At 40.1% G+C, this 16,721-nt stretch overlaps 2 protein-coding genes across 2 annotated transcripts; both read right to left on the bottom strand.

The window, feature by feature from the left end:
* Positions 1-414: 414 nt before the first annotated feature.
* Positions 415-4,958, bottom strand: LOC140565706 (amino acid transporter heavy chain SLC3A2). Its single transcript, XM_072691751.1, has 8 exons — positions 4,574-4,958; positions 3,231-3,328; positions 3,039-3,113; positions 2,860-2,915; positions 2,435-2,630; positions 2,124-2,231; positions 1,905-1,961; positions 415-768 (listed from the first exon to the last, which is right to left on the bottom strand). Exons 1-8 carry the CDS (start codon positions 4,956-4,958, stop codon positions 415-417), a joined length of 1,329 nt encoding a protein of 442 aa, XP_072547852.1.
* A 3,417-nt stretch (positions 4,959-8,375) lies between these two features.
* On the bottom strand, positions 8,376-12,575 carry ppm1na (protein phosphatase, Mg2+/Mn2+ dependent, 1Na (putative)). The gene is made up of 6 exons (XM_072691046.1): positions 12,158-12,575; positions 10,871-11,442; positions 9,521-9,638; positions 9,212-9,326; positions 9,031-9,094; positions 8,376-8,405 (listed from the first exon to the last, which is right to left on the bottom strand). The coding sequence occupies exons 1-6, from the start codon at positions 12,573-12,575 to the stop codon at positions 8,376-8,378; spliced, it is 1,317 nt and encodes a 438-aa protein (XP_072547147.1).
* Between the last annotated feature and the right edge of the window lie 4,146 nt (positions 12,576-16,721).

The raw sequence follows: 16,721 nt of genomic DNA, 5'->3' as shown, positions 1-16,721 counted from the left end.
TATCTGTGGTATTCTTATGAAGCTTCATGTTTTGTGGAGCTATTTTGTTGGAAGCCATCAAATTTAAATGTTACCAAATTACCCCGGTAAACAAAATGTAAACATTAGTGTATACTATTTTTTGTATATATTAGCCGCGCTTAACAATAGACTAAAACATACAACAAATGTTTATTTCTTTTTAGCAGTTGATTCAACATTATTGATTCAGTTACATTTAAAAAAAAACATGAAATTTACTGGTGTACAAGATTTTAACATAATGACAATAGTATCATTTTGTGAGAACGATGCACCCATCTGAATTCAATGAATTCAATACATCCCTCTGATGGCACATAGGACATTTCTGATCCACTCCATCTTATAACACCACTGACTGCTCAGTGGAACTTCTCACACATCATCTCAGCACTAGTTGTCTGCCTCAAACAGTTTGATAACAATGGCTTCAAAAGGCTGGAGCTTTAAGGAGTGAAGGAATACAGCACCGAGGCGGTCCAGGCCTGTACTGGTCATATACACTCCTTCTTCGGGTAGACTAGCTGCCCAGTCAGGGTCCATAGTGTACGGCTCTGAACCCAGGTTGAACAACACCAGAACATTAATACAGCCCCAGGAGCGCAGGAAGGCCAGAGGGGGTTTGGCCGTGGAGTTTGAGTGGGTGGAGCTGTTGAATGGAAGAAATGTGAAAGTGCCGTACAGAAGAGCTTCTTCACGGGAGCGAGTGCGGCTCAGAGACTGGAAGAGCAAAGTGGAGCGCCTGGACTGCAGCAGATTCTGGTGAAGAAACAGAGAGAGCAGAGGCTTAGGCGAGCATTTCAGAGCATTGTAAGGTGATTTTTAGTGAAGGCCTTAAAGCAGAAAAAATGTAGCAACGACTAATTGGCTTAGGCAACTAAAATCAACAGGCAAATCAGTTGGCAACTAATTTAATAGTTAGTATGTTGCCCTATCTCGAAACAGTTCAGGTAAACCACAGATTAATCTGTCCAAATTTAACCAGACCAGAGTGAAATACTGTTTATCTGACACTGACACTTTTCACAGTAATAATTCCCTCAGTCTTGACGCTGAGGTGCATGAAAACATACAGACTGAGCAGCTGTCTGTCTTGTTAACAGAGTGTGGATAAAATCATTACAGAACCAGATGGCAAAGCGGCCACACATCTGCAGCAACATCACTCTGTTGTGTGGGTGGAGAGCAGAGTTCTATTAGTGTGAGGCGTGGGAGTCTCACATGGACCTGGACTGAGTGTGAAAAGGAGAAATCTTTAAGAGACATTATAAACTAGGAGACCGGTCACTGGTTAAAAAATGAATGGGAGGTGCTTAACATGGCATCTGTTTATGGATAAAGTCCCGCCCTTCAACAAAAAGAGCCAATTGGCTTGCTTGTTAGGCTGTGAGTGGAAAAGGGTCTATGACATTGGGCCTCTGGCCAGACCATGTCAAAATAAAAGTCACTAATACAGACAAAGCAGTTACACAAAATACTTGAAAGTTAAAATTACCGTCTCACTTTTTTTTTCAGTTTGATCAATTGGTACAAGCTGAGCATCAAAATATTAGTAAAGGAGCCAAAGATTATGGGAAAAAAGATTTGTTATATTTTATTGATGCTACTTTGCACATCCTTGGCTTTAAATTTTGACATGAAACATATATTTAATCTTTAGCAGTTTTAGCAGCAAAGTTCATTAAAACAGTGAACAACCTCAATCTAAATTTAAAAGCTGAACTAAATAGGATATGCTAAATTAAATAAGATATGCTTGGTTAATGGATAATTCATAATGCAAATAATTGATTATTTCTTTCAATAATCTATAGATTATTTAACTATCAAAATAGTTGTTTGTTGCAGCCCTAAAATAAAGTAAATTAAAAGAACTTGCTCACCTGTACTGTTGTATCTTTATGTCCCTGGTCATCTGCAGACTCATGTGTAGAAACATTCTACACACAAAAACAGATCGATTAGTTTAGATCATTAATAAAAAATTATAATAATATAATATTATAATATGATGTTTGTATTGATTTACTGTATAATAGAATAATTTACTCATAATGATTAGCTGATAGCACAATGACAGCTAATTAAAGCTGTCTGCCTACCCCAGACTGGCTGATCTCGTCACCATATCTGATTACAGGAGTTCCCGGCAGGGTCATCATCAAGACCATGACAACGTTCTGCAGCTCCCAGGCTACTTGACCATCCACCTGCAACACCACAGTGAGAGTGCTACTTTACTACATACCACCTGACCTACGCTGTTAAACAGAATGAGAACACCTCATCATCTCTATGGATGTTATCACGTTGACATGCAAGCACAGGACACTGAATACCAGAAACACTGAAATGGAAATTGACCTTTGTTTATTTGTTTTTGATCTGGCTAAATGAAAATCTATCTGCTTACTGTCCAGCTTGGCCATTCTTCCTGCAGAGTCTTTAGCCTGGTCTCCATAACGTCAGCGAGCTCAGCTGCAGATAACGTGTGGGAGGACTGGGGGAGCAAAGGCTTTAGGGCCAGATCCACCAGAGAGCTGTTCACGGTGGGCTTGGACATATTGAGTGCTGGAGAAGAATCACCTGATTCCTTCACCAACACAATCCTACAAACATAACACACCCCCACACACTTACGTGTAAACATACTGCTGCTCAGAATATGTGCTGTAACACTGTAGAAGTACTGTAGACATTAATGTACTGTAGTACTGTACACTAAAACATGAAGAATTAGTGAAGAATTGGTTAGGGAGGCACTGTGCCTAAAATCTTACACTAATTCAGTTCAGTTATAACTATTTGCATCATAATATAATATAATTGATGCTGTACCTTTCATTGTACTCTGTGCTGAACTCTTCAACCAGTCCTCTCCACTCTGTTAGTGTCTGGAAGACAAAAATACACTGAAACATTACAATTTAATTTTTCATACATCTTCCTCCCTGTAAAGAATAATATCCTGTTTTTTAGAAATTACATCACCACCATCAGTGCATCCTGAACTTTACCTTCTCAGAATAGGTTGGATCTGTATCACAGATTCCAAATCCTGAAACACCTTCCTCAAGCCAGTACCTTAAGTCCTGGACATGAAATTGCATAAGAAAAGGTCAGTGAGACAAAACACAGCACAGGAAACTATAATCAACAAATATGGGGCAGGTGACCCCAGGGTGAAGTCATGCTTTATTAGAGTTTACCTGGACATAAGATGCATCTGCTGGGTTCTCTGTCTCGTTCCTGAACTGAGGCCAACTGGGCAGACCAAGATCGCAGAGGTCTAGGATCACTTTCACACCTGAATTATACCAAAACAATAGACACTAAATATTGAAACATTGTATTATGCAACGCAGTCCATAGTGTAACAATTGAATTTTCAGCTAATAGTTTGATACTGAAAAGACCATTCACCTCTTATGAGAGGTAACAATAGGAGTAAAACTCTCCACCCGGAAAGTAAAATGCCGCATGAACGCTGGTGTATATAACACTGCACTCTACAAGAGACTCTTTTTACTGCTGAACGTTTAACACTATGTCTAGAGTAGTATTTTTAATTAGATTAATTTGAAGGACATTTAGACTTGCAGGATACAACAAAATTGTTCTCTTTACATATCCCAGCTTGGAAAAAGCTCAGGGTCAGCCATGCTATGGGGTCCCTTGAGCAGAGAAGGATAAGGGCCCAACAGTGACAGCTCAGTGTCAGCGTGTATTGAACCCACAACACGGTGAACAATAACCTAGTGCTCCGTGAAGCCACCACTACCCTAATATTCTCTTCTGCACTGTAAAAATATATACATATGTAAAGAAGTACCACTTGCTGGTTTTCAAAAAACCATTCAGGGGAGCACTGGAAAAAAAATAAAGTAACTTTGTTACCCAAAATGATAAATTAATTGATTACAGAGCAAAAGTTTATTCAAAGGAAAGTGGAGCATTTCTATTTGCCTATTCATCCACATTTTGCCATTATTTACATAACCATAGAGAACAACTTAAAACCGACAAAAATAGAGATACAATTTTTGCCATTGGACAGAAGTGATATTGAGCGAGGTAAATGAGCCTCAATCTGTTTACTGTTTAAACAGACTGTTGTGCCACTCGAAAGCTGTGAAGTTGCTCTACACAACACAGTTCTGAGTAGTTCTGAGTTCTTCCTTGGACACAGAAATGTATATGGTTTCACAACTGTAGAGTGGAGCAACTGTCTAACTGCCTACTTGTAAAGACACAGAAGATCATACATTCAAGTCAATAATAATCCAGTCAACTTCCTTATATGGAAGTTAGAACTTCCTCATATGGGGAACTTCTAACATACAGCTGGGAATAAACAGTAAACAAACTGGAGGAGAGGAACACAGACGAAATATCTTACTAAATATTAGCTGTGGCTCCTTTACTAAAATTTTTGAGGCTCAGCTTGTATCATGTATGTGTGTGTGTGTGTGTGTGTGTGTGTGTGTGTGTGTACACTAACACTGTAGCTATTCTCTTCTGATTGCATACTCCTAGTACAGCAGCTACTTACTGCTTATAGCACTTGACTCTGTGTTATTTATATCCAGGAGCAATGCTGGCTGCAGCCGGTAGAAGAGCTCCTTCTGCCACCAGTGCAGCGGAATAGCCACTGGCCGTGGGCTCTGAACGATCACCACAATGGCAGCACCCAGCATGGTCAGCCATGCCAGCCAGAAAAGAAGGACCAGACGAGAGCGGAACTTCTTCCAGCCTGTTCCCCCAGCAGCGGCCTCCAGCTGTTCTCGGGTCAGGGGCTTCCATGTTTTTAGATCCGGCTCAGCTTCGGATGGGATGAGCAGAGGAAGGGTCTCTGAACCCCCCAGGTTGCTTGACAGACTAAGCCCTGGGCCCACCATACTGCCATAGCCTGGGTCTCCATCCACCTTCAAAGGCATTATGTCTTATTGAGAAGTAGAGACATACAGAGACAGTTAATGATAGGCTTATAATTGCGCTTCAGAGACTTATGTCCGGTTGATCCAGTGTATGGAGTAGAATTAAACTGGCATAATTGAAGTACAATCAAAAGCATATGAAGGAACGTGATAAAATACATATTTTCCAGTTTAGAAAATGAATAAGAATGTTTTTTATGTCTGAGATACTCAAAAAATAAATTACTTAAATTATAGATTTATTAAGCTTCAAATTGCAAACTAACAGAGTATAAAACACATTATTATTTATCAAATTCCGCTGTTAACTTAGTATTAGTTCAATCATCTCACAATTTCTAGCCAGCTAATAAGTTACTTATTGTAAAATAACAAATATTTATTTATAGTGTATTGAGAGAAATGCATACAGTGCTATAATTCTTTACAAAGCTAATCTTTCCAAAGTAATTTTTCCTCCAAAATACACACCAGCTTGTTTATGTATAGAAAACCTGCAAATAGATGTATTCAAAAATATCCATATCTCTAACTAGTAATTTCTTACTTTAGTACAAATTAACCCATCAATCCATTTTTATATATCAAATTTCTCTTCATATTTTCAGATGTATTTATAAACCCTACACAGAACTGTGGTCCAGATAAAGCAAAGCATTACTTTAAAAATAAAGAAAAGATCATGATCATGGCTTACCTCAGTAGAAAGTCTCTCTGGGTACAGTGTCCTGTTTTTTGGTGCTTCTTCTGAACCAAATGTCACTGTGTGTTAAGTATGGCTGTGTATGTGTGTGTGTGTGTGTGTGTGTGTGTGTGCATCTTTGTTTTCTACCTATATTCAATACGAATGAACAAAGGGGCCCCCGAGGACCTGGCCCAGTAATTAGTACAGAGGTGGCAGAACATTCTACACCTATGTAACACATTCTGTATATATTGCCAACTGCCTGCTGAAGCTACTGACCTTCTGACAGACTTGAAGACCAATTTCCATACTTTCTTCTCTTCCCCAAGTGATACCAAAAATCGCAATTTTTTTAATACGTCCACCCAAAATGATGGATCCAATTAAGGATCCATATACTATGCTAATGAACCTATAGTATATCTTATAGAGCAGGCAGAATTTAATTAGAAATCAATAAGGGCAAAGGTTCCTCAAACCATCATAATGTCCAACTTGCATTATGATTGAGTTTCCTATCCTGTATTCTGAAGTAGTCTAGTACATTGTATGTGGTCAACAATTTAAGGTCAAATTAAAGAAAGTTAAATTCAACAATATTTATTGCCAATGTTATTTGCCAACTAGGCTGGATGAATTCTAAATAAAGAATACATTAAATAAAATGTTATTTTCTTATATTAAGTAAAATTGCAAAAAGTATGCATCTAAAAATACAGTGCTAAAGTCTCCTTCCTGGCCCTTGGTTAACCAACAGTTCTCTGCGCACATACAAAGCCTCAAGAGCAGTTTGCTTAAAATGTTTTTAGCACCCTGTCTTGGCTGCAGCTTGAAAAGGCCTAGTATACATTGTCCTGTGTCCACAGATCACCTTTCATTTATGTCATTTTCAGTGTCTGTAAAATATGACATATCAGAAGCTCAGCAACTAAATGTTGTATCAAATATGTCAGTATCTGTTGTGTGATCCCTTTACTTTTATTACAACTTCCATTGTTTTAGGAGACTCACTTGCAGTTCTGCAGAAATATGCAGTGAGGTTTATCCATACCTCCAAAGTTCAGGCATAGAAGCTGTAGCGTTTTTTGCTTCTCGCCTTGAGTTGAGGTGGCCAAAAGTATACAATTCTGAATGATCTTAATTGTTTAATTTGCTAAATTAATGTTCCTCATTTTTGTTTATTTCAGTAAATACAATTCCATAAGAGCATGAGTGATTTAGGGGCAGTGGTGGCTCAGCGGTTAGAGCGCCGGGCTATTGATAACAAGGTTGTGGGTTCAATACCCGGGCTTGACAAGCTGCCACTGTTGGGCCTTTGAGCAAGGCCCTTTACCCTCTCTGCTCCCTGGGCGTGTGGGTGTGTGACTACTCACTGGCCCTAGTTCACTAGCGTGTGTGTGTGTTCACTACCACAGATGAGTTAAATGCAGAGGACACTTTTTGCTGTACAGTGACGAATACGTGCACCTTTACCTTTATATGGACAAAAGTATTGGGACACCTGCTCATTCATTCATTCATTGATTCATCACAAACAGTGCTTTTAATAATTTTACATTTTTGCCTTTATTCAATCTCTCATTATCCTAGGAGCTAAACAGGCAATAGCAAAAGTTGACATACATACACATAGAGGATATTTTTTAGTGTTTAGTTCTTTTTTCATTTCAAACATTTTCTTAAAGCTTAGGTTTAGTGGCTGGAGTAGCAAAATCCATGTAAAAAGCTAAAATATCTGTAATCCAGGTTACAAAGTATAATTGGAATACAAACAGTGATCTGATTGAAGTTACAGATTTCAGGATTAAATTAAATTAAATGATAAACTTAGGAAATGGGCAGCATATTTTCTTTCTTTTTTTAAATCATAATTAGCCTCTTAGCTGAGGTCGGCAGACCCATCATAAGGACAGGCAGGCACATGTGCAATGAGAACTGTGTATGCCACACACTTTAGAGCAGTTCTCGGTCCTAGGTTCGCGTCTTCTATGCTTTCTGTGCTTTTAACTGCAGACACATTAATATGAGTGACACTTCAGCAGCAGCAGGCCTCTGTTAGATGCTCAGTAAGGCAGCTCTTTCAAAAGGAGTTAAATACAACAAAGAAGAGATGCTACTCATGCAACTGGTGATAGCAGCCTCTTAATTCTAATATGCTAGCTACCAGTATGTTTATCAATAATTCATTCAGGATATCTATATTTATGCTGGAGGTGTAGTAAATACAGTTTGCCTTCAGATTAATCAAAGTGAAGTGAATTGTATTTGTTTTAACATGTATGATAACTGTATAGGCATTGCATTGGAATGATTCATTATAAAATTATTACAGTTATAAAAAAAATCACATAATCATTAACAAAAAAGTTGCCATTTTATGACAAAGCATGAAATATTTTATATTGTATTTTTATTTCAGTCCATTTGAGTCTCTTTCTTTGCGCTCGATGGAGAATATGTTCCCATGATGTCTTCACCTCAACAGAACTATTGTGTATGTCTTTACCATAAAAATATAACAGCTAACTGCAGATGGCAGCTGTAAGCCAGGTACTCACTGTCCCTCATCTGAGAGGTTGCAGAGAGGTTGCATTACTGCTCATGAACATCTTTCTCCTGATAGTCCATATTGAGTGATGCTTTTCACAGTAGTTGACATAATCCTGAACTTTTATTGGAAATGTTGTCATGGTAATGGAAGGCTTGTGATGTTGTTTCCAAGGGAACCACCGTTAGTTGGAATCCTCCGAGCCGCCTATATCCTGGAATGACAAAATAATAAATAATAAAACTCTATAAAACACTCTATGTCAGTTGTTACAAAACAGCTGACATAGAGTGGGCAGTTAGCAAAGGTAAGTTGACATATTTGGAGAAGTTCCTTTTTCCACATATATACACAGTGTGGGTGCCACCACAACAGATCTGACCATTTGAGGCATGGACTCCACAAGACCTCTGAAGGCGTTCTGTGGTATCTGGCACTAAGACGTTAGCAGCAGATCTTGTAAATCCTGTAAGTTGTGAGGTGGGACCTCTATGGATTGCATCAATAAGACTTAGGTGCCCAAGACCTGCTCAATGTTTTGGAGGTGGTCTGACCCAGTCGTCCAGCCACGTCTAGTGGCTCAGATTCTTATGCTTGACCATTTGTGCTTTTAACACCTTCAAGAAATGTCTATTGTTGACTGCTATGTTCTAATATATCCCACCCCCTCACAGACCTTCCCCAGTCAGTGGTACTAATGTTATGGCTAATAACTTTCTCTACAATGAATCATGTTACATCAGAGCACTCAAGATGCCGTTGCTTACATGTCAACCACTGAATTATGCATAAGTTTTGGTGGATTTTCCTTTTAAGCAGAAATACAAGTGAACACATACCATCGGCTCAGCAGTTCTGAATGCTGCTGCATATTTCTGGTACGCGGCAATTATGCAGTCTCTCCTGAAAAAAAATGCATAAATATTTAACATACAAAAATTATTATGTTCTATAATTCATATTTTACAGTATCAAGCACTGGTAGTGCATGCACTACACACAAACACTCCTGTCACTCACTTGCTTGTGACGCCACCCCCTGGTGGAAGTCCAGGTACATTCTCTGAGGCCAGGAACTTAATCACATACAGCAAATCAGGCTCCTCACCTTTAGACCTGATCACCTGAATGATTTCTGTTTACAAAATCACCCCAAATAATGCATTAATACAATAATGATTAAACACAGCCATGCATGGCATATAATTACATTCATTTGTATGCATAATTTTAATTTTGAGATTCTGATTAATGATCTAGTAAAAGTGGTAACTGATATTTTTGCAGTGTGTTGTTTGTCCAATGCAGCATCTTGAAAGAGAAAATTACCGTCCACTTTGAGATCTAGGCGGTGTTCAAGCTCTGCCTCTTGTTGCAGTGCCTCAGGGGACACCTGGGGGGCGCCACTAAAGCAGATGATGATGATGCTCATGTTGTCCAGGCTTCCCTGTAAATACAGATGAGGTCTCAAACAGTGGTCTCCAATGAACTGCAGTAAGCTCCACTGGAGTCAACCAATTTTTGGGAAAAATTACCAATTAGTGACCATGCCAGAAAAAGGACTAAACTGTATTATAATGAACTGTATTATAATGAACACTGTACAATATCTTTTATGAATGATCTTGTAATGTCTCCCTCTGCTGGCCTTAGTGAGGAGCTCATGCACAGGTAGTGTGCTCTAATGTGTAAAGTCTAAGCTCTGCCTTTCACCTGAGGCTCAGCACACAGGTGCTGTTCATGAATGGACTAATTAGGACTCCTCTAAAGTCAACTAAGTGTTGAGTGTGTTTGAGACATCACTGTTATTCTACCAGTTTTGGTGGGGGGCTTACAGGCCTATATTCTGAGGTAACTAGGAGTTGATCACACTAGCATGTTGATTTCTTGAAAAATGAATTTGCTGTCAAAATAATATAGATACTTATATATATATATATATATATATATATATATATATATATATATATGAACATATTGGAAGTATGCTGTAAAACTATGTTCTCTGGAATGTTGGTACTCCTTCCAATACTTCTGGGATGAGGTGGGGTGGTGATCATCCAACACCCTGACCTCACTAATGCCCTTGTCGCTAAATACAGTCAAATCCTGACAGCAACGTTCCAACATCTGGTAGAAAGATTTCTCTGGGCAGTAGAGACAGTTACTCCAACTGAGCAGGTGTCCCAATTCTTTTGTCCATAAAGTGTAAATTCCTTATTTCCAGAATTATGCATTCTGGTGTTACAGATGTGTTAACAAACGATTAGCAAAGGCTGAAAATTGTCAGCTACTGAATTCCCTCAGGCTTTACAATCCCAGACTCCTATCTTAATCCCATCTCACTCACACACTCCTCCCTCTCTATCACTTAATCCCGCTATTTACAGGACTGGAGTGTCTACTTTGGGAACAGGTCACGGTGCAGGTGGCAAGGACTCATCTAATCTTCCTTATGTCAGCATATGAGTAGGAGGTGTTATGTAATATTATAGATATGCGTTATTGCAGAGTCGCTCCTCAGATTGACAAGAATTTAATGTTTACCCTTTGGATACACAAAGTGCTCTCTATTTCCTCTGCCTCATTGATTGATGTGTTTAGCTTCCATAGTTGCTCTCATTTTACATCGTTCTGTGGTCCAAGGTCCAAAGCCCCAGCTGCTGCTGGGACACTAACCTTATAGAGGCAGAGGTCAATGACCTGGGTGCAGACATCCCTCAGGTCATCACAGACTTGCAGGCGGTTACGCACAAAGGCGCACAGTTCCTCATTACTGATGGCATCCCAAACCCCATCGCAGGCCACCACCAGGAACTCGTCCTGTGGTGAGCGCTCCAGCTCATACACCTCCGGCTCTGGAGACACCAGCTGCTCCGTCTGGGTCCTCCACTCCACCTCCTTGAAGGCAAAGTCTCCAAGGGCTCGGGACACAGCTAGGGAGCCATTGATCCGCTGCAGCGTGACCGACCCTCCTGCGTTCTGGATGCGTTCCTTCTCCCGAGGGTTGCAGGGCTTGTGGTCCTCTGTGTGGAAGACCACCTGGCCATCACGGCACAGGAAGGTCCGGGAGTCGCCGCAGTTAATGAAGTAAATGTTGTGCGGGGAGATAATGACGGAGGCTGCTGTGGAACCACTTCGGTCCCAGCCTTCACTCCGGGACAGGTTGTGCATGTGGCGGTCAATGCCCAAGAAGCCATCCCGAATGCCTCCCTTGACTTGCTCCATATTTTCCTCTAGAGTTATGGCCCCTGGTGGAGGAGAGATACTCAGATTTGTAGGGATAGTGATAAAGGCATGTTGGAAAAAATTGAGGGAACAGTAATGTTTAATGTCCTCATATTCAAACATATAGAATAGTATACAGCTTTCTAAATGATGCAAAATTCGTTAAATACTTTTGTGTCTTGAAAGCTTCCATAGAATCTACACTGTTAAATTCCCTATATCCATACCCAAGGCTGCAGGGTCAAGTCCTTCCATAGCACCACATGGAAAGAAGATTAAGGGATTCTTCCCTTCCACTGAATTGTTGTGGTTCATTGGCAGAAAAACTGAATTTGCAACAATAGGATATAATATATCCCTTTTTTGAGCAGAGCAGGGATTAGCAATTCCAGCCCTAGCTCAGTTTGATCATTTTCCTGCTCAAACTCACCTGATTGAACCAGGTTTATTGGGTGTGTCCAAGCAGAAAGATCACCAAACTGTGCTTGGCCTCCAGGACCTAAATTGATTACTCCTGGACTGGAGGCTGAAGAATCCTTAGTTACTGGGTTGAATGTCTGATTAGGTTTGTAGAGACACAGAGATTGTTCCTGGGACTGTCATTAATCTCTATCAAACCCCAAGATCCGAAAATGGACCAGAGATCGGAGAACAGATAAGAAATGCTGGTCTTATGGAGCTAAATTGTTCTACCTCTCTTTGTGAAAGATGCACCCATAAACATAATACAGTATGTACCTGTAGCAAGTATGTGGTCCAGCAGATGTGTGGAGCAGTACTGAGACACAGTGTTTCCTGCATGTCCATCAAACACTGCAAAGTAACTCCAGTCTGAAAGCCCCTCGGACATTTCAGGCATGCAAGTGTGTGTATCCTCCATTTGGGCACGCCAGCCTTGCATGCTGGCCATGGCATAGCTAACGCCCCACTTCGACTCCCCCTCTGCCGTCTCCTTCTGTAGGATAGGTCTCTCCAGGTAAGGGCTGACAATCTCCTCTATGTCGTCGTTATCATCTTCCGACTCAGAGTCACTACTGGTTCTTCTTTCCCTCTGCCCTCCTTTAAAGAAGAAAGTGACCATCTTTTCAGTCTCTCTCACCAACTGCCGTAGAAATGAGGGCACTTCCACTGTGCTTGCTCGTCTTGCCATCCTCATGGTCCCCTGGATCCTCTGCTTATACCTCCTGCTGGTCCTCTGCTTCCTCAATTGGCTCCTTCTGGTCTTTCGGAGAAGGTCCAGTGCCTCAGCTTGGTAGTGGAGCTTATAAAAAGATTTGGCAGCTGTATAAACCGTGGTACTTCTTTTCTAATGCAGAGGTAATTCAAGCTATCAATGCAAAGCACATTTAAGTCTGCTACTTTGGATCCTGTAAAGTACATTAGGTGGCCATCTCATAGTTTGTTTTGGTAGAACTGGGGGAACCTGTACAGCTTACCTTAGGTTTCTCCCAAGCCTTGCAGAGCTGTCATTGGCCAGGCTATTTGTGTTTACTCATCCCTGGACGTATTCACCCCTGTGTGCTCGGCCTCTCCCGCCCTGTGTTTTACACTCCTTATAATCCCTTTCACAGTAAGTAGCTTGGATTAGCTCACGTTTCTGTATAGACATTATGAACATGTCAGCATTTCATAATGTGCCAAGGCATCTGCTGAAGCAGAATACATATGCATAGGTTCCAGTCATACTGCAAATGCATTTTCCATAGCTACGTACTTGGATGGATTTGTCTGTGATGCACTACAGGGATTGCCTTGCATCATAACCATGTAAAGGTCTGCAATGTAACTTGGTAAATGCCACTACTGCGCTGCCTTTCATGTGTAATACTATATGTACAGTGCTGTGTGTAATGGAATATTCTCATAGCATGACACATCATGTAGAGCTTTGCTAAATTTAGCTTCACGTCTAATGAAATTGCATCCCAATAAACGGATCTCTGCTTAATTCAAGGTGAAGTGTAGTTATCTACGTTCATGCTGTACATATATATATGTCCAAATGTTTGTGGACACCCCTTCAAATAAATGCATTCAGCTGCTTCACGTTGCATCCATTGCTGACATAGATGTGCAAATGCACACACTCACAGCTTGTCTAGTCCCTGTAGAAAAGTACTTCCAATAGAATAGGACTCTCTGTAGCAGATAAACATGAACCTATTGGTACCATGTCTAATGCCAAACATGGGCCGGATGGGTACACAGTCCCCCAGCATTGAGCTGTGGAGCAGTGGAACTGTGTTCTCTGGAATGATGATTGGTGGGGTGGTGATCATCCAACATCCTGACCTCACTAATGCTCTTGTCACATTTAAATTCTCACAGCAGTGCTTCAAAATCTTGTAGAGACAGTTCCCTGGACAGTGGAGTCAGTTATCTCTTATTTCGGAAGAAACAATGAATGAGCAGGTGTCCCAATACTTTTGTCCATACAGTGTACAAATGTTAGTATGTTTCGAGCTGGTGTGTTGTTGGTGTCCATAGTTTAAGCTCTACACCAAGTGGTTGTGTGACATCTGACCTGATCCATTCACGAGAAACTGAGCTGATCCTGCTAAATCAGCTTCAGGCAAGTGGTTGTGCTGCGTGTCCTGCTCCAGAAAGACCGCAGTGTTCTGCCAATAGTCTGATACGTGAGCTCTTCAGGACATCCAATCGGGACACATCATCCTAGTTGATAAAATGAGATAATCAGTTCAGCTATAAAGTCTACATTTAGTTTTACACAGTTACCTGCCTTATGCTGTTTATGCGTTTGCTGTATTTATGTAGTGCTTGTTTTCATTATATATATTTTTTTGCATTATTCATTTGTATATTATGTAATAATTTATACAAAACCCAAATAAAAAGGTTAACCTTACACACAAAATGATATTGCTACATAGATTACATAATTTTGCAGCCTTACAGACCTTTGCCATTCAAGCCGTTGATTTGTGAAGGTAATGTGAAGAGTGTTGAGATCTGATCACTTTCTGACCACTCCAATATGGTCAGAATACCAGCGGACTGATTCTTCTCTAAATAGTTCTTGCACAGTTTGCTTGCTGGTGTGTTTTGTTGCAGATTCTTGCCTTGTAGCCTTCTTTGTTTATGATCCCTGTTTTAGACCCTTTACCCTGCACAAATTTCACACCTAACCAACACCAAAGCACATCCAAATGATCACATTTCCTCCACCATGCTTGACAGATGGCATTAGGAACATAATCAATGTTAAACAAATACTTACAGTATTTTCCCTTCAGAAAGTCCTGAGCTGAGTTGCTGGCTGTAGTTGCTGAAATCCTGGCTTTATTTTAAGTTTGGTTCCTGCACTATGCTTCCTTAATGACCTTAGGTGCCCTTTGATGCAGGGAAATGAACAATAATTCAGTTATTGTCAAAGTAAAGAGACTGACATGATTTGTGGCTTAGCTAATCTAAATGGCAATAAAGAGCTTTCCTTAAGAAGAAACTGTCTTCTTTCTCACTGGCATTACAATATTAAATACAAAATTGAAAAGTATGCGTTGCTGTCTAAATATTAACTGTAACATAAAAGGTCATTTCATAATGTTGAAGAGTAGGCTGTAATGTTTCACCCTGTTATGCACCGTATTATCAGATAACTTGGAAAGAGGAAACTTACCACTTCAGAATGTCTTCCTGGTTTTTCAGGCACTAGACGGCACTCCTGAGTGAGTCCAAAATGAATGGGTTGATATGGAGGATTTAAGCAAAATCATAGTTTGTAAGTTTTTGATCATTTTCATATTAAAAATTGCCTAATTCCCTCACACAGAACCGCACTGAGTGTTTCGGCACCACCAACATATTTTAAAGCTTTACAACTCCAGTTATTAGACGACTTGCTGTAGATGTAAATTTAGAGGTATGTTTGCTTTTCTAGTGAAATACATCATACTATAAATGAAGATCCTTGACAGGTGGTTACACACTAAGTTTTTAGCCTTTTAGCTCCATTCACCCTCATTCATTGAGGACTCGCTCACTGGTTGCCTCTGGTGTTTCGCAGTCATTTCTCAAAACAGTGGGGGAAGTGGCCAGGCTATTCATAAACCAGCTCTGGTATTATATAGCTAGTTACTTTGACATGTTCATTGCACATTGTTCTTAAATGTGCCCTAGAATGTCAAACTGTATAAACTTGACATTAGCTTTGAATAATAAGTTTGGTACATGGAACTGGTTCTTGTAGTCGCGGCTTTCTCTGTGCCCGTGCTTTAACTCATCACACCACAAAGCGAAAGCAGGGGGAAGCAAACAGATCGGTGCTAGACTAAAAGCTAATAGCAGTCAACTGGCTTTTTCCATCTCTTCTTTACAGGGTCCGCCCTCTCGAAAACAAACTGGACATGATCAGTAGTTAAAGCACTGGCTTATTTTCTTCCTGGTCAAACTTGACATAGCCAACTGTGGTAAGCGAGCGGGTGCTATGCCAAGAGCAAAGCAGCTGTAATCTTAGATAGCTAATCGCACACTCCTCTGAGAGGACAGCAACACTACCCTGCAAATCTAACCTAACCTATGCTTGACAGATGGCATCAAGCCCTCATCTAGCATCACCTCAGGGCAGAATCAATGTTAAATGAATTACAGTATATTATTATCCTTTAAAAACTCTTTCTTTACTTTCAGTAAAGTCCTGAGTGGAGTTCCTGGCCATAGTTGCAGAACTCCGGGGTTTATTTTGGGATTAGTTTCTGTCCTATGCTTCCTTAAATGTGTGAGACAGGCTTGGTGCCATTTGGACCTTACGTACCAGTTATACTTGGGTATAATAAAAAAAAAAATGATACAGTATCTTATTACATTGATAAAAACTATGCCATGCAGCGACTTACCATTTATACTATTCATAACCTTGTTTATTTGTCTGTCACACATTTTTAAAAAAAATTATTTAAATCAAGCTAATTAAAAAGTTATTTTATTTTTATTTTTTGATGTTATTTTAATTAGTTAATAATGAATTATAATAATTTAGAAAAATAAACAATAACCCCAAAATACTTATGTATTCTGTATATTGCTGTGGATGTAGATCTGTAAAATTCCACTCTGAATTATGAAAGGGAAATGGCAGAAATGGCAGCGACCACTACAGATTGGCGGAGAGATCATGTGACCACTCTCAATTTGCTTTATGCAGTGGGCTCTGGCTCTGCAGGCCGCTGACAGGACATAAAAGCTTCAGCAGCCTTCAAGTAGCCCCTCACGGCCAGCATGAAGGAAGAAAATATCAGTAATATCAGCACTGAACTGCTTCTCTACACACATCAGGAGCATGCTT

Source organism: Salminus brasiliensis, chromosome 11 (assembly GCF_030463535.1).
Source record: "Salminus brasiliensis chromosome 11, fSalBra1.hap2, whole genome shotgun sequence".
NCBI classification, from domain to species: Eukaryota; Metazoa; Chordata; class Actinopteri; order Characiformes; family Bryconidae; genus Salminus; species Salminus brasiliensis.
The sequence above is the reverse complement of the archived record's forward strand: the minus strand, read 5'-3'. Positions and strand labels throughout refer to the sequence as shown.